At 38.8% G+C, this 18,975-nt stretch overlaps 1 protein-coding gene across 1 annotated transcript in view; it reads right to left on the reverse strand.

The window, feature by feature from the left end:
* jmjd1cb (jumonji domain containing 1Cb) overlaps window positions 1–18,975 on the reverse strand; it is a 336,894-nt gene that overhangs the window by 62,847 nt on the left and 255,072 nt on the right. The window contains exons 4-8 of the mRNA XM_048550915.2: window positions 15,702–15,807; window positions 15,350–15,474; window positions 14,721–14,864; window positions 6,472–6,655; window positions 264–1,810 (exon numbers count right to left, since the gene is read on the reverse strand). Coding sequence (XP_048406872.1) covers window positions 264–1,810; window positions 6,472–6,655; window positions 14,721–14,864; window positions 15,350–15,474; window positions 15,702–15,807 — 2,106 coding nt within the window. The remainder of the gene's footprint in view (window positions 1–263; window positions 1,811–6,471; window positions 6,656–14,720; window positions 14,865–15,349; window positions 15,475–15,701; window positions 15,808–18,975) is intronic.

Here is an 18,975-nt window from a genome sequence, read left to right on the forward strand (position 1 = left end):
AAGTTGATTATAAAAAAGGGAGATGTTTGGCAAACAACCATTCAAAGATTTTACAGACCAGGAATTATTAAAATTGCAGAGTAATTCTGGATTTATTTCTCATCATTGGCAGTGTTCATTTCAATAAACAGATTAATAATTTAGCAACTTCAGTGAATGCATAACTATGTCCAGCAGCACTGAACACTGTTCTTCAAAATTCAAGCGAGATGACAACCAATTCAAATCCTCACACTTGCACTTTGTACAATAAAGGAACGTACCCTCCTCAAAGAAGCTTCAGCACTCAGAGAGTTTTCAGGATGGACCCACTTAGATGAGGTCATACTCAACCCTGGAGACAAATGAGTGCCATTTGGATACTGCCAAATTATTGGATAGAGTCCAAGCTGGTTATAAGCAGGTGGATGGGTCTGGCCAAGGAGCTGAGATGACTGTTGCTGTAAAAACTGCTGATGGTGAGCCAGTGTTAAGGGGTTTAAATTTCTTACATGCACAGAATCTAAATGCCCACACACCAAAGGCCCTGGTGGAACTCCTGGTAAAACTGTAGGAAGGTGGTGGGTAGAGTGAACTGAATGGGGTGATCCACTACTGAGAATATGAGCACTGCTTGACACAGAAGTCCGTGGTGCACCAGAAACGTGATGCGATGCTGCTCTTAGGGCTGGATGAGAACTATTTGTGGTCAAGGAAGATGAATGTGATGAGGTATGAAGAGGATGAAGATGTGGGTGCAAGTACGGAGACAAAGATTTAGCCCCTGTGTCAGGTCCAACCAAAGCTGGATCCCTGTAAACTGTAAAGCGCTCATTCTTATCAACAATTAAAGGGCTTTTTGTAGTTTCCATAACAGTCCTTGGGCCCAAATGCTGGAGGCTGGATCTGGAGTCATTTTTACATCTTGAAGTTGGCTTGGTGATACAAGCAGCTGGACTGCAAGGATAAGTGATTTTAGGCTTCAGAGCATCAGGTGAGGTGTTAGTTTTATTTGGTTTACTATTTTTGTTGGGAACAGAGGGTTCTTGTCCTAAGGAACTAGCAGACTTTTCCTTTTCTGATCTGTTATTGGCTTCCATAACAGTCAAAAATTCATTGGCTCGAGATTTGTCTTCATTGATAATGCTTTTGTTCAGATGCAGCTCTGCCTCTGATTTCTGAATGTCTGAAGCACGCTGGTTCACAATCAAATGCACTGCAGTACTGATGTTCATTTCCAGGTTCCGGGATGTAAGGCCAGGAGAATGGATGTTGGCATTTTTATTTAGCAAATTGTCTGGTAAAGTTCTATTACTGATATCAGATACAGAGTTCTGTACAGATGGCTTTTGCGTCGTAGCTGGTAAAGATTCCAAAGATAAAGATTCACTGGTGGTTTTTACTTTTACAATGCACCCTTGACTTATTTCTTTTGATTTTATACTCTGTTGTTGACCAAACTCTGCTCTAGGGGGGTCAATGTGCACGTCAAAATGTTCTGGCTTCTGTATTCCATTGTCATTCTTTACCTCCTGTTTTTCATCACAGGGAGATGAGCTATCAATTTCCATCTGTTCCCCAGTTCCTGTGTCATCCTGGGATTTGGCTTCATCTTTAGTGTTATCAGAAGCGATTTTATTTTTTAGTTCTCCTTCTGAACTTTTTTCAGAGGAAGAATCCAAGATGACTTTGTTACTTGAGTTTTCAGACTCACTGCTTTCAGTATCCGAGTTAGAAACTGCTTTCAGTCTTTCTAAGGTTACTAGCTTTTCAACCTCTTCTTGCTTTCTCCTTTTATTAACAGACTGCTTTATTTTGTTCTTTGAAGATTCTGTGTGAAATATGAAATAGATTGCATTAGATTCATAGAATTTTACAGAGAGGGAGGCCATTTGACCAACTGTGGCTGTATGAGCTTCTGAAAGAGCCACCCATCGAGCCCCATTCTCCAGCCCTAACTCAGTAGCTCAATAAATTAATCATTTTCAAATATACATCCAGCTTTCTTCAGGAACCTTCTATGGAATCCCTATGGAATCGACCTCGACCAATCTCCCAGGCAGTGCATTCCAAACTGAACAACTCTCTTAGTAAAGCTGATCCCCTCATCTCACTCTTAGCTCTCTTGCTGACAGTCCTGAAATGATGACCCCTTAGTTACTGTTGTACCAACCAGCGGAAACAGAACATCCATCTTTATTCTGTCAGAAGTGTTCCTAATTTTGAACACCTCAACAAAGTCACCTCTTAATATTCTATGCTTTCAGGATAATAAAGAACAAAAGAACAGTGCAGCATAGGAACAGGTGCTTTGACCCAACCAGCCTGAGCAAAACATGGCACTTTTCTAAACTTAAAAACCTCTTGCCTCTACATGTCATATCCCTCTATTTCTTGCCCATTCACGTATCTGTCAAGATAATAAAATGTGAGGCTGGATGAACACAGCAGGCCAAGCAGCATCTCAGGAGCACAAAAGCAAAAGCAGAGATGAAGGGTCAAGGTCCGAAACGTCAGCTTTTGTGCTCCTGAGATGCTGCTTGGCCTGCTGTGTTCATCCAGCCTCACATTTTATTATCTTGGATTCTCCAGCATCTGCAGTTCCCATTATCTCATGTATCTGTCAAGATGCCTTTTAAACATTGTTATTCTATCTGCTTCCACCATCTCCTCTGGCAGCAAACATGAGGCATTCGCCACCCTCTATGTAAAATGTTCCACCTTTTACCTTAAACCTATGTCCTCTAGTAACTGACATTCCCACTGTGGGGAGAAGGACTCCAACTAACTATTCCTATAGAATAATTTTGAGAACTTCTATCAGGTCACCACTCAGCCTTCAATGTTCAAGTGAAAATAAACCAAGTTTATCCAATAACTCCTCTAAACCAGAAACCTGGTAAACTTTTTCTGCACCCACTCCAAAACCTCTTTCTGGTAACGTAGCGATGATAACTCTACACAATATTTCAAACGTGACCTAACTAAAGTTCTATACAGCTAGAACACGACTCGCCGATTTTTAGACTCTATGCCCCGACTAATGAAGGCAAGCATGCGATACACCTTTCTTGACCACCTTTATCCACTTGTGTTGCAGGGAACTGGGAACCTGCACGCCTAGATCCCCTGTATGTTAATGCTTCTTAGGGCTCTGCCATTTACTGTATACTTCCCTTCCACATTAGACCTTCTAAAATGCATCACTTCACATTTGTCCCATTAAATTCTATTTGTCATTTCTCTGTCCAAGTTACCACCACAAGTCCACATCCTGCTGTATCTTCTGGCAAACATCCTTTCTATTCACAGGTCCCCCAAACTTTGTGTCATCAAACTTCTGAATCAGATCACTTAAATTCTCCTTCAAATAATTTACATATATTGCAAACAACAGGGGTCCCAGCACTGATCCCTGCAGAATGTCACTCGTCACAGATCTCCAATCAGAAAAACACCCTTCCACTGCTGCTGTCTTATGTTCTGTATCCATTTCACAAACTCACCACGGATCCCATGTGACTTCACTTTTTGTATCAGCCTACCACAAGGGAGCTTGGCAAAGGCTTTGCTAAGATCCAATTAGACAACAGTCACCATCCTACCCTCATTAATCATTTTGTAACTTCCTTAAAAAACTCAAATCAACTTTGCAAGAGACAACCTTACCTGCACAAAGCTATACTGTCTATTGCTAACAAACTCACATTTCAACAAATGTGAGTAAATCCCATCCCCAAGAATCTTCTCCAATAATTTCCCGACCACTGATATTAGGCTCACTCTCCTGGTTTCTCTCTGTTGCCCTTCTTAAACTTAAAGGAACAGCCGTGGTCATTTTCCAGTCCTTTGGGACCTCTCCTGTGACTAAACACATAAGGATTTCATACCAGGCCCCATCAATTTCCAGCCTCAGTATTCTGGGATAAACCCCATCAGGTCTAGGGAGTTGTCTACTTCAATGCTTCTCATTGATATCCCTAGAATCATTGACCTCTCTAGACTCATCATCGACCACGTCCATCTAAATTATGAACACCAATGCAAAGTATTAATTAAGGACTTCAACCATGTCCTCCAGATGGATGCATAAATTCCCTCCTTTATCCTTGAATCGACATATCATTTCTCTAGTCTCTGTCTTCCCCCTGATGTACAAAACACCGAGATTTCCCTTAATCCTGTTTGCCAAAACATTTCAGGGTCTTTTTCAGTCTTCCTAATTCCTTGTTTAAGTTCTTTTCTGCTTTCTTTATATTGTTCAAGAGCCCTGTCTGTCTGTCTTCAGTTTCCAAAACCTTATGTATGCCACCTTTTTCTTTTTGACTAAACTCACAATTTCTTTGTAAACCAAGGTTCGTAAATCTTGCCACCCTTATCCTTCATTTTCACAGAAACATGCTGGTCCTTAATTCTAATCAACTGGCCTTCAAAAGATTCCCATATGGAAGATGTGGATTTACCCTTAAACAGCCACCCTCTATTGATATTCCCCAGTTCCTGACTAATATTGTCATAGTCAGCCTTCCCCCAATATAGAACTTTCACCCGAGGACTACTTTTCCTTATGTATAAGGATAACTTAACCTTACAGAATTATGGTCACTGTTCCCAAAATGCTTCCCCACTGAAACTTCAATCACATGGCTGGGATCATTCCTCAGTACTAGTTCTAGTATGGTCCCTTCCTGAGCTGAACTATTTACATATCGCTTCAAGGAACCCAATAAGCCTAATTTCACTAATCTTCCCTTGTATCTAAAATCCGTCCTTCCTGGTATCATTCCAGTAAATCTCCTTTGCACTTTCTCCTAGGCTTTAACATCCTTCATTAAATAACGTATACAGAACTGAACACAACACTCCAAATATGTAGGGGTGTAGCATCACTTCCTTGCTTCTATGCCTCTACTTTTTTTAAAAGCCAAGGATCCAAGCCTTCTTAACAACTGTTTCAAATTGCCTGGTCTCCTTCAGAAAACTATGCATGTGAACCCAGAGGTCCCTCTGTTCCTGTGTTCCCTTCAAAGTTGTACCATTCTGCCTGTATTGCCATTCTACATTTCTTCCACCAAAATGCATCACCTCACATTTCTCTGCACTGAAATTCATCTGGCCAACTTGGCAATGTTTCTCTGAAGCCGCTCAGCATCACCTTCACAATTCACTATTCTCATTAGCTTAATATCATTTGTAAATTTAGAAATTTTGCCCTCAACACCCATCTCCAAATTGTTTATTCAAATCAGAAAAAGCAACAGTGCCTTCAATCCCTGGGGAGTACCACTTTCAACTCATCTCTAGTCTGAGAAATGCCCATCTAAAACTATACTCCATTTCCTATCCTTCAGCCGACTTCTAATCCATGCTGCAAAGAGCCCATTTATCCCAAACATTTCTAATTTGCTTATCAACCTGTCTTTTTGTTCCGTATTGAATGCCTTCTGCAAGTCCAAATACGCAACATCCACAGCACTACCCTTATCCATTGCCTTGGTCACCTCTTCAAAGAATGCAATTAATTTTGTCAGACATGACTGTCCATAACAAAGTCATGTTGACCTTCTAGTACGAAATTATTTTTTTCCAAGTCTATACTTATCTCTTTTTATGGTCTCAGTCAGTTAGCCACTGTTAATGTTAAGCTGTGAGGTCTGTAATTTCCTGAGTTATCCTTTGCCCCTTTTTTAAACAAAGGCATCGCATCTGCAATCCTCCAATACCCCAGGACTAATTCAGTATTCAGAGGGACCTAGCAAATTTCTGTCACCAGCTAGGCAATTTGCTCCCTTACCGCTCTCTCACAATCTAGCATGCATCCCATCCATGCTGATCATCCCTCTACCTGGAGTGTTGCCAGCTTATTAGCATCTCTTCTTTATCTTTCACAACACAGCTCAGTTATTTGAAATCCGCATTTTCAACTGGGCCTTTGTCACCATTTTCTATTTTGAGAGGAACAAGAACAAAGTGTTCATTAAGTACCTTTGCCATACCATTTTGCCTCAGTGAGCAGTTTACTCTGCTTGTTCCTGTTGTTCCCCACTCCATTTTTTGCAATCTTTTATTGTTAATACAGTTGAAGAACATTTTACTATTTGTTTTTAATGCAACCTGCCATCCTTTCCCTGTGCTTCCTCTTAGCCATTCCCATTCAAGCCTTCATCTTTTTCCTGCATTTGAGATACTCTTCCAGATTTCCACTGCAATTATTATTGTTTAGCATCATATGCTTCCTTTTTCTTTATTTTCTCATCAATATCCTTCGTCACCCAGGGTGTTCTAACTTTGGATATTCTAGTTATTCTCACAGGTATGTAACTGGCTTGCACCCTATTCATTTGTCCTCTGGAAGACTCTCATTTTTCATCCACCGTTTGAGCTACCAAAATGCATTTCCAAACATATTAATTCATATTATTCCCAGCTGCTACAGTTCATACATTTTCACCATGAAAAGAAACAATGCAAATTAAATGAAGCAATTTTTACCTTCTTTTAAAGGATTTTCACATTTGTCCTCCTTTATCTTATCTTCATCTGGTACACTGCTATCAGATTCTTTCCTTTTGTTTGAATGAATGATCCTTTGATGATGCTGATTCTGCTTTCCTGACGTGGTCTGGGAATTCATCACCGGTCGTGGACTATTGGCTTGTGCACGTGTGTAATGACCCTGGACATGATCAAATAGACACTGTTACATTTTGCACAGAAATTGTCGCAATTTTTTTAAGGCTACGATAAACTTCAAAAATAATAAAGTGCTTAACATTTGAGTATAAAATTGCATTTGAGTGGCAAGAGAAATGTTTTCTTCTATGTGCATTCTCTTTTCTTGCACTCCAGTTGAATATATTGAACAATATAAAACTACAATATTTCAGATAAATAAGAATCTGAAATATATGAAAAAGGAAATTCGAAAAAAGAAAGCAGCCAGTTAGAAGATTAGTCATTTGAACATAGATACTTTGCTCTGGCCAGCGACAATTTCCAACACAGCAGAGAAAGAGGATGGCAATAAGCCGGAGAAAAAAGATGACACAAGGAAGCATACAGAGACAGAGACATTCAGGAAAGTAGACATATTGCATTTGTCCAAACATGTCCAAAAGATGCCGAGTCATTTAACAGGATTTAGAGTATGCACAGTGAGTAAAAAATTGGAAGGATGTCTTGTGTGCAAGAAATAATAATCCAATTAGGGGTTAGCACCATATGAGCCCAGAACACTTTTACAAAATCAATTCAAAATTTAATGGTGGGGTCCAAAGATTTTGGTAATACTTCCAAGTGATGGATAACGACAAGTTGATTATGGAAATCAATGATGTAAGGTAATAGCTCAGTAAATACTGGTTTAGTTGTCATGACTTAATTTTCACAAATAATTGGGGTGACTTCTCCCAGGATAAAAATAATTCGTTAGGAAAGAAAAGATAGGTTTCATCAAAATGAGAATGACTTAGAGCAGCAAGAAATTTAGGATATTCAAAATCAGAAATTAGATTAAGGGGATAGAGGCTAGAAATGTTGGAAGACAAGAAATCTTAAACAGCATTGATAAAGGATCTGCTGTTAGATAATCAGGAGCTTAGTAACTCAGACGAATACTCAGCCTGCTTTTAGCAGGCACTTGAAATCAGACATAAACTTCCATTAAGCTGCATACTTGGTGCTAGAAGAATCTGTAATAAAATGGCTACATTTTAAGCTACCATACTTGAAGGAAACTTGAACATAACTGGGATAACAGAAACATAGCTTCCTGAATGGGCAAAGAGAAACAACTAAGACTACAGTAAGTTGAGGAAGAATGAAATATAGACAGAGAAGGAAATAAGAAAGCTCAAACTTGCATTTAAACAGCACCTTTCATGTTCTTAATATATTCTAAACTACTTCACAGCCACTGCAGTGCTTTTTAAAATGTAGACACCACTGCATTATATGAAAACAGAGCAGCTAATTTCTGCATAAAAATATCCCACAAACAGCGACGAACACAATGAACAATTATTTCAATGAAGCTTGTTGATAGATAAATGTAATGAAGGCCAAGTGTTCCTTGTTTTCTTAAATGTATCATGAAAATTGTTGCCTGAGACAGTGGAAGAGCCTGCTTCATCTGAAACATGACACACCTCACAATGCAGCCCTCTGTCAATACTGAACCAAAATATCAATTTAAATCATGCCCTTGCTTCTTTCAAATGGAGCCCAAATCCATGACCTTCTGTACTAAAGGCAAGAGCACAACCAATGAGCTAAGGTTCACATCAGAGTACTGCAAACATTTTTTTTTCAACAAGCAATGTGGACTGCTGTGGGAGTAGGCTCAAACAAAAGTGGAAAATAATTTCTTAAAAAAATGTTTGTTTTCATACACAGAACACAACTATCACTGAACACGACTATACATTATCAGGTCAAATTAAGGAGTTGCTGCTCAGTGTTAAACTTATAATATGAAACAGCAATATTTTATTACTGGGGGTTTCAACCAACACAGATATAAATTGGGAATGACAAAATGACTGAGAATCAGAATTTTGAAAAAGTAATAAAATGTAACGATTCACAGCAAGTGATGGTGTCAAAAAAGCTAAAGAATCACTTATCAGATTAACTGGAGATGGAGGTGAAACTCTCAAATTTCAAGAGAAAGGAGGTGATGACATGCTTGAGCGATACCAATCATAATATTATTCAATTCAATGTGATTTAGGATTCAACACTGTTAAAGATCAACATCCAATGGCAGAGCTCTAAAATGGATCCCAAAGCATGAGGGAATAGGAACTAGTGCATGGGTGAATATTACTGGAATACTTTCACAGACACAAAGCAACTTACAAGACAAATTGATGCCCATGACAAAAAAAACACAGAAGAAATTGTCATAAAGCACAACTTAACAAGGATTATCAAGGGCAACACGGTGGCTCAGTGGTTAGCACTGCTACCTCACAGCACCAGAGGCCTGTGTTCGCTTCCAGCCTCGGACGACTGTCTGTGTGGGAGTTTGTACATTCTCCATGTCTGCATGGGTTTCCTCTGGGTGCTCCAGTTTCATCCCACAGTCCAAAGAGGTGCAAGTTAGGTGGGTTAGTGTTAAATTACCCATAGTGGGCAAGGATGTCTATGTTAGGTGCATTAGCCATGGGGAATGCAGGGTTACAGACACAGAGTAGGGGGATGGGTCTGGGTGGGATGCTCTGCATAGGGTTGGTGTGAACTTGGGCCAAATGGCCTGTTTACACATTGTGGGGATTCTATTAATAAGATACCAAAGTTAAGGTAACATGTCTTGCAAAGCCCATAAGGAGAAAGCAGCGGTGGTCTACATAAGCTTGACTGCAAGGTGACCGTAAGCACAGTTGCTAAACACAGTTCACAAAAATTATTCCATAACATTACACTTGGGAAGAGGCAAGAACCTTAATGGCCAAGACTGGAATAAACAGAGAATAGCTGATGTATCCAAATGATTAGTCAATCGATTTATGTAATGTATACATACTCATTCTTATTAACACGGAAATTTGGACTTTGACATTAATAATGGTGAAATCCTAAGTAAGTATAAGTGCTTGAAACAAAAAGAATCCATGGGAACAGAATCTCAACTCGAATTATGGAAATGTAAGAGAAAAACATCTAAATGCCTGTAATCAACATGAGAGATTACTCATGTTGGGAGGTTCCATTAGATTTTAAATAAGGTCATGAACACATGGACATGAAAAATGGACAAGTATTTATTGCAACTCGAGCCTGATCAGTAACTAGCAAAATAATGGAATTCATCAGCTGCAGATTTAAGAATAATAGTATCATAAACAGCCAAACTGATTTATAAAGCATAACAATCCAAACTTCTCAAATTCTTCTGAGGAACCATCCCAAATTAATTACAAAAAAAACCTTAAACAAAATATCTAAGATTTTCAAACTGTTTTTAATCAAAATCTCTCTCAAATGGCTGAATGTAAAACTAGAACACAGTGAGAATTTAAGGCAAAACCTACAATTGTATCAAGGGAATAGAGGTGATTTGGAGAGATAATGGGAACTGCAGATGCTGGAGAATCCGAGATCCGAGGTGATTTGGAATTTACAATCTAGATTTGTGTTATCAATTTGAAATCGAACCATAGGTTGAATCTCAGACATGAAGGAACTGGGGAAGAATGAAATAAAATGCAATTATTGAATCCTTCACTGCATTAAACAGCAAAGTGATTTGCATTTTAAATGGAAAATCATGGAGATCTATTTTTCTAAACCTACTGTGTCTAATGTCCACAGAAACAGAAATGGAGCAGCAACATCTTACATGGATAGAGCATCAATTACATCAAAAAGCATCTCAATATGTCACATTGTCTGATGAACAAGGCAGATGAGTTGAGGGCACAAATTAACACTTGGGAAATGATGTTATCGTGGTCATTGAGAGGAGCAGTCCAATATGTCAGAATATAGGGTCTTTAGGTGTGACAGCAAAAGAGGTAAAAGAGGAAGGGCTGTTACAATATTGATCTGGCAATCTATTACAGCATTAAATATGGATGACATCCCAAAAGGATCCTCAAATGAAGCCAGAGACAGTAGGAACTGCCGATGCTGGAGAATCTGAGATATCAAAGTGTAGAGTTGGATGAACACAGCAGGCCAACAGTATCACAGGAGCAGGAAAGCTGACGTTTTGGGTCGAGACCCTTCTTCAAAAAAATCCTTTTTTAAAGAAGGGTCTCGACCCGAAACGTCAGCTCTCCTGCTCCGCCGATGCTGCTTGGAATGATGTGTTCATCCAGCTCTACAACTTGTTATCTCAAATGAAACCATATGTGTCAAACCTAAAAGCCAAAAAAAAACACTCACATAGCTGGGGCTGTACGCTAGGCCCCTTACAGCCAGAGGGGAAAAGAAGAACAAACAGGAGGCAAATTTCAGGGAAGATTAAATGTTAACAGGGTACTGATAGTAGAAGATTTCAACTTCCCTAAAATCAACTGGGGTAGTTATAGGGCAAAGTTTTAGAGGGAGCATAATTCTTAAAATGCATCTTCAGAGTTTTTAAAGCTACATATGGGGTCCTATAAGAGAGAGGGGTGGTTCTAGATGTAATTTTAGGAAATAAAGTTGGACAAGTGGTTGAACGATCATTGAAGGTTATTGGTACTTAGCAGTAGATTCAAGATTGTGATGGAAGGGAGCAAGGACAGGCCTGAAATCAAAGCTGTAAATTTTTAAGAAAATCAATTTTAATAAAATCCAATATGATTTGGATTGGGATCAGGTTGTTTTAGGTATATTTGTGTCAGAACAGTGAGACATGTTCCATAGTGGAACAAAGGCAATAAGTGCAGGGCCAACGTGTTTCAAATAAAAGTTAAAGGAAGGAACCAACAAATCCATCTTACCCTGGATGTTAAGGAACATTCAGAACTGAATAAAGGGGGGAAAAAAGGGAAGTTTATGGCAGATACTGATGGCTCAAAACAGCAGATGCCCGAGAAAGGGTATAGAATGTGCAAGTGAAAACACAAAAAAGCAACTGAGAGAGCAAAAAAGGGTCATGAAAGGATAATGACAGGTAAAATAAAAAAGAATCAAGGGTAAAAGGATAACGAGGGAAAGAGTAGGGACCACTAAGGACTATAGCAGTAATTTGTGCATGGAGACAGAAGATGTAGGTTGATTTCAAAATAAATACTTTGTGCTGGTGTTCACTAGAGAGAGGGACAATCTGAGTAGAGAAATCATTGGGAAGGACTGCGACGTAATTTTTAAGATTAGCATTGTCTGAGAAGAGGTTTTGAGTGGCCTGGCAGGTTTAAAAGGAGATAAATCACCAAGGGCAGATGAAACGTATCCCAGGCTGTTGAGAGATGCAAGGGAGGAAAGAGCTGGAGTACAAGCAAAAAATATCAATTCCTCTCTAGCCACAGGAGAGGTCCACAGGATTGGAGGACAGCCAATGTGATTCTGTTATTCAAACGGAGAGGAAGAGATAAACCAGGAAACTATGCGCCAGTGAGTCTACCTTAATAGTGGGGCACCTAATGGAAGTAATTCTGAGGGAGCGAATTAGTCTGCAGTGTGATGTGCAAAACAAGAGCTTTTGTTTTCCCAATACTTATTTTAGGGATATGGCTGTTCATCCAGGACTGAATGTTGATTAACCAGTCTGACAGTTTAGCAGTAGTGATAGCAAGTTACAACTGAGTATCTTCATGTAAAAAAACTAACATTGCGCTTTCAAATGTTATTACCAACCAACAGTTAGGAGATGAGAAATAGGGGGCTAGGGCAGGTTCTTGGGGACAGAAAAGGTAATGATATTTGAGTAGAAGCCATTGTAAGTGATTTTGTGGCTGTAACGATGTAGATATAAAAAAAACTGAAACCAGATAAGAGCAGTCCCAACCAGGTGGGCAACACAGAAGCTTTGGAGGAGAATAAGATGGTAACAGTGTGAAAGGCTGCAGTGAGATCAAAAAGGATAAGGAAGGATAGTTTATCTCTGCCACATCAAAGTCAGTAAAACATCCTCTTGGAGCTTTTCCATCCTCACTGTAGGCACCAAAGGGATAGAAAGCTTCTTTCAAGGACTTACACATGGACAGCCGGGAAAATTAGGCCATCAACTTCGGAGGTGAAAACACATTCAAGAACTGTGAAGGGGAAAAAGGATGTTTAAGGTGAGATCATGCTTTGCAATGACAGTGAGGTCAAAGTTTTGTTTTGAGGACAGCAGTCGAAATGGCAGATTAAAAGGCAACAATGGCATCACGTGAAAAGATAAAATAACACTATTAGCTAATTAATAAGGACCAGGAAAGGGCCAATAGGTAATAGCGGCTTGGCATAAACAGCAGACAGGTCTTGTGGATAAAGATAAGCTCACAGGTGCATGCAGGGAGACAGAAAAAAATGTGAAAGACGCAACTTCAGGCTAGGGCAGTGAAAAACTAACAAGAATCTTTGTTCTGAGGAACTAGTGAGAGGGTAACAACAGCGCAGATGTTGCATTCTCAGGATCAAAACTGACCGCAGGTTTCTCAGTTTTTAACAGGAGGTGATGGTGCAACACGCAGAGGAGATTAATTGAAGAAGATGGTTCACTGGAGGCAAAAGAAACAGAGCAATGTCTTGGCATTTCAGAATGTTCCTGGAATCATCAGAAATGTTAGCACAGAAGAGCAGGACCCAACAATAATGAATGCAATCTACCAAATTTGGTGGTAAATTGTCAAACTAGCAGTCTGTCATAGCCTTTTAAGTCTGTGCCGCTCACACTTAAGGGAGAATGGCCAGGGTGAGAGACAAACAAATAGTTGTACGGGTAAAACTCTAAAAAGTGTTGGTGAAAAAGTGATCGGGCAGATCAATAGCTGTAGAAATACTGTGGCACCCAAGGGCCAAGGCTAAGTTGTTTTTGTTTTTAAAATGCAATTGTAAATGAAATAAACAATGAAGCTGGGTTTCAACATTAGAAATTTAAACTGTGGAGATTGAATAAATTAGATGAAAATGTATTTGTTTATCTCAAACTCTATCAAGAATTTGATGAATAAATTAGGAACAAAGTAGCAACAGACAATACAGGATTCTGATGATTAGTGTCAGGAAAATATGAAATATGCACGGAAGCATGTCTCAGTTTTTCTTCGCGGTTTCTACTTCATGTTAAATAAATAATAACTGTGTAATTGGGAATAATAACAAAGTAGTAATCCAATCAAATGTAAGGTCACAAATATCACAATCCAGAGATGTGTAAAAGATCACTAAACTAGTTGGATTCAAAAATATCAATAAACACACTCACAAATTAATATGATGGAAAAACAGCAAAAAAAAAGTGTACAGCTGTCAAGAGCACAAAAGCTGACGTTTCGGGCCTAGACCCTTCATCAGATGAAGGGTCTAGGCCCGAAACATCAGCTTTTGTGCTCCTGAGATGCTGCTTGGCCTGCTGTGCTCATCCAGCCTCACATTTTATTATCTTGGAATTCTCCAGCATCTGCAGTTCCCATTATCTCTGTATAGCTGTCAAAGTCAATCAAATTATGCCCTGGGAATACTACAAAAACTATTACAAGTGAAGAAAAATATAAAATTAAGCAAAGATTCAAAAAAACATGTCAACTAGAAAACAGTGGCAAAAAAAATGAATCTGGCTTGCTGGTTTAAAAGTGCAGTCCTTGAACAGGCTTTGCTCTCCTGTTAGTTTCTGTAGGATCCATATTTCAGCAAATCAATATGGCTGAGCTGCACAAACAGATAATGTGAAAAACATGACAAGTTCTTTACTCAATTAAATTATTCCCAGGTCAGTTACATTGTGTGACTTCCACATCTAAATATACAACATGCTACAGTGAAGAGTTTTCATCATTTGGAATCAAAACCAGAAATGCACATTTGACTAACATCAATTTTCTTTTTCATTAACAGAAGCATTTCTAAATAAACATGCAACGAGTCACTGCACATACAATAAAAATCATACACACACACACACATTACAGTTTAGTTGAGTTAGCCATCATTCCAATTGTAGAGCATTTAAACTCAATAATCAGATTACTCCTTTATTATTGACAGACATATATCCATTATTCTTTATCTGAATAAGAGTACAGACTTGCACTAAATCGACAAATATGCTTCACAGGTTGGAAGCATAACAGCCTTTAGCAATTCTAATCATCTCAAATACTTACATGAATTGCTGGATTATTCTGATTGGAACGAGATCTTCGCCTTGATGTGATGCCTATGTTTTCACCTTTCAGCAGAGAATGAACAACATCATCCAAAAATGTCATTTGTACCATAGAAGGATCAACATTCTGTGGTTCTAGCACCTGGTTTGTTCACAAAAACATGACATCATTTATCATAAGTTGCAGAAAAATTTACTTGCTGCACTTAAATGAGAATACTACATGCAAAATATTGCACTAATGCTATTCAGAAAATGACCTAATTCCACATCCTGGGCTGCTATCAGATAACCCACGTTAAAATGTGCGCATGTGGACAATGTTCTGTATGATGATGAAGACCCTGACATTTACAATTGAAGTTCAGATGTGACAATTATCCAATTCAGAAAAGTAATTCAACTTTCTTGCGCTAACGAGTCTTAAAAGTAATGTGGGTCATCACCTTCCTTAAGATGGAAAATAGAGCAAGCATTTATAATCTATAGTTGGTTACGTAAAGGGATGAAAATTTAAATTAAAACATGCACATTTTCCATATTTAATTTTTTTTCTAATTGCAGAACATCCACATTAACAAACGTGTACAAGAAATGGCAACAAGAAACCTCTCCAAATCCATTTACCTGGTCATTCATAACGATCATAGTGCGGCTTAAAAGATCGTGGTAAGTAATGATACCAGTGAACCACTGGGTGGCAGAATCTTGCCTGTACACTCGTACTCTATAGCCGTTCAATGAATAGGGACCTGAAAAGAGCAACAAAGGACCAATTGGTCAGTGTGAAGGTATGAGATAGAACTGAAAATAAATTTTATATCAGTTGCTAAAGGTTGAATGGTTTACCTCAAAATAAATGATGCCAAGCTGAATACATGTCTCAGAGATTTGCATTAAAATGAATTAAAAATAAGCAGATTCATTTTTCACATAATAACACAACTGCACTAGAAGGTAAAAGAAGGTAAAATAATACCTTGCATAAAAATCTCCTGAACTTTTTGTTCTTTAACCCAAGCTTTCACCTCTTCATGAAGTGGAGGGTTGTCCCTGAGAACTGGGCTCAGGCTGTCTACGTCGTCCTTTTTTAAAAATAAAGTGAAACATGTGTTTTGGTTATTTTGTAGTTCGGTACAGTTGCTCTGCTTAACAATGTGCATGGTCAATTTAGCCCAACAATCTGAGATTGGGGAGGCAACAGCCTAATGGTATTATCAGTGGACTATTAATCCAGGGACACAGCAATGTTCCAGGGACTCCAGTTCAAATCCCACCTTAGCAAATAGTGAAACCTGAATTAAATGACAGAAAAATCTGGAATTAAAAGTCTAATGGTGACTACAAATCCATTGTCGATGATCAGGAAAAACCCATCTTCATGCTGGCCTAGCCAATGATGCCTTCATTCCATGAATGAATTTTTAAAAAAAAGTTTGAATTTCTCAATGACAGACTGAACTATTTCCCTTTACAAATTTACTTGTGCACTGTCCAGAGGCTCATGTCTTTACTTCTCTTTTCACTCTCCCTTTCTTCTCTCCGTCAAAACAATGTTCAGAATACACTAGTTTGACCGATCTTTGAACCATCTGCCGAAATATTACCTGAAACCTTTGTAAGTCACTGGGCGAGGTCCCAGTTTGGAATACTCTGCCTAAATGTGTGCATCATGTACTAGTTGGATCTGAGACCTCAGTTAATCAAAGAAACCAGGGAATCTCGGATTGGTCTTGAGGGGAGAGAAAACTGAGGGAGGTTTAAAAGAGTTGTTCAAAATCATCAGGGCTTTAATAGGCTTAAGAAGAAGAAACTATGTCTAGTGGCGTACGGTGACTGGGGAAAAGTTTATTGGTAATTGGCAAAAGAAAGAGAGATGAGATGGAGATTTTTTTGTTAATATATAGGTTATCATGATTTTGAATACATTGAAAAAATTCAAATTCAAATGTTGAGTGGAGTCTCCTCATTCATTTGCCCACCTTTCACAAATTTGCTGATCTGTATGATACCTACAATGTACCTTTCTGCCTACTGCAATTCTAATGTTCACTCATTTTTTTTATGGGAGTAAAGAAGCACAATGCATATGGCACACACACATTTTGTACGTTTTTCCTCTTGCAAGAATCATCAACTGCGATATTCTCCAGGAACACATCACCCACGAGTGGCGGACTTTACCAGAGTTTCAAGGGATTTTGAAACATACAATATTCTTAAAAGATACGACAGGACGGATGTACATAGGATGTTTCCCCTGGATAAGGAGTCTAAAATCAGGGACATGACCTCAAAATAAGGGACAGGTCACTTCAGACAGATGCGGAAGAACTTTTTCACTCAGAGGATGTGTGAATCATTGGGATTTTTTACCCCAGATGTTATAGAAGCTGAATCATTAAGCATGATTAAGGCGGTAATCAAAAGAATTCAGGAGACTTATCACATCAAGGGGCATGGGGACAGCATGGAAGAAGGGTATTGAGGTATATGATTACTGAGTTTGATACTGTTAAAATGGTGAGAGATTGAAGAACTGACATGCAGAAGGATCCAAGTGTCCGACAGCACGATTCATAAAAGCATCCAGGTACAGCATGTAACTGGGAAAGATAAGAGAATGTCATCATTCATTGCAAGGGAAACTTAACACAAACATAGGGATGTTATGCTTCAGTAATACAGGGCACTGGTGAGACCTCAGATTGAGTACTGTTGATCATCTTATTGAAGAAAGGGTGTGATTCTGTTGAAAGCACTTCAGAGTAGGCTCTTGAGGTTAAGACTTGGAATGGGTGAGCTGCCTTATTAATAGAAATGTGACAGGCTGGGCTTGCATCCGCTAGAGTTTAGAAGAGGAAGAAGCAATTTCACTGAAACACAAGATCTCCAGGGTTGTTGACAGGGTGCATGTGGAGAGAGAGAATGTTTCCTTATTGGCAGAATTTAGAACGCAGGATCTCTGTTTAAAAATAAGCAGCTGCCTATTCAAAACAGAGCTGAGTCAATTTATGTTCTCTCAAAGGAGAAGACAACTTTGGAAATCTTTTCCTGAAAGGGCAATGGATACTTGAATATTTTTAAGGCAGAGGCGGATAGATTCTTGGTAATCAAGGGGAAGAGTAGGGGATGAAACACCAAGGAAGAGAGGCTTTATTTCACTATTTCAGCAGTAAAAGAGCACACCTTTTTAATACTCATGAAAAGCATAGAAGTATAATGATCTGAAAATGATTTCAAATGCAGATAGAAGAAAAGCTGATAGTATGAAATGAAATCTGTCTATAATGTCAGAATTCAATTTAAATATCTAACTTCCAACAGAATAGCAAGCTGCTTACAGAACTAGTGGAAAATTAGAGACACCACACAAAACCCAAACGCTACTCAAAACTTAGGTGTAAAAAAAAGGCTAAGATAGTAGGAACTGCAGATGCTGGAGACGCTGAGATACCAAGGCGTATAGAGCTGGATGTAAACAGCAGGCCAAGCAGCATCTAGGCTAGGCCTGAAGCGTCCACCATCCTGCTCCTCTGAAGCTGCTTGGCCTGTTGTGTTCATCCAGCTCTATACCTTGGTATCTGTTAAAAAAATAGGATCACTGGTACTTTTCAAATTGAGAAGCGAGAACAATGAAGTTCAGGTTATTCTATTATTTCCCCGACCATTATATTCCAAGAGACCAATGATCTTACACTTCCACAATATATAAAGAATAGCATTTCAGAAAAACGAGATTTGTCCATGTGAATAATGTGTGCAGGGCTGTGTCATTTAAATTTACTGTCTTATTAGATCCAAGGTTTTGTTTCACTATTGGAAACACTAATATACATATTGTAGGTTAGAGTTCCATTATAAAGGCTTGGGCACAAAATCTCAGCATTCATTTCCATACATAATCAAGGGAGTGCTGAACTGTCAAGGGTTTTTTAATGAGACTTTAAACTGGAACTCTAACTGCCCTTCAATATTCAGATCTCAACCAACATCAATGATACAGATTATCTGAGGACACTGTTTCGCAAAGCTGCCTGCACACTCGCAAATTAGCTGCTACACTTCAAATTTACTTAATAGGTTGTAAAGTCCTTTTGGATATCATGAAGTCATGAACAATGCTGTACACATGTAATCCATGAGACAGATAGAAAACATTCTAAGCAGATGCAATCTTTACCAAGGGCCATCCAAAGCAAAGACTGTGGCTGATATAACTTTGCAGCTGCCTATGAAACATTACTGCTTTC

Source organism: Stegostoma tigrinum, chromosome 20, assembly GCF_030684315.1.
Source record: "Stegostoma tigrinum isolate sSteTig4 chromosome 20, sSteTig4.hap1, whole genome shotgun sequence".
Classification (NCBI taxonomy): Eukaryota; Metazoa; Chordata; class Chondrichthyes; order Orectolobiformes; family Stegostomatidae; genus Stegostoma; species Stegostoma tigrinum.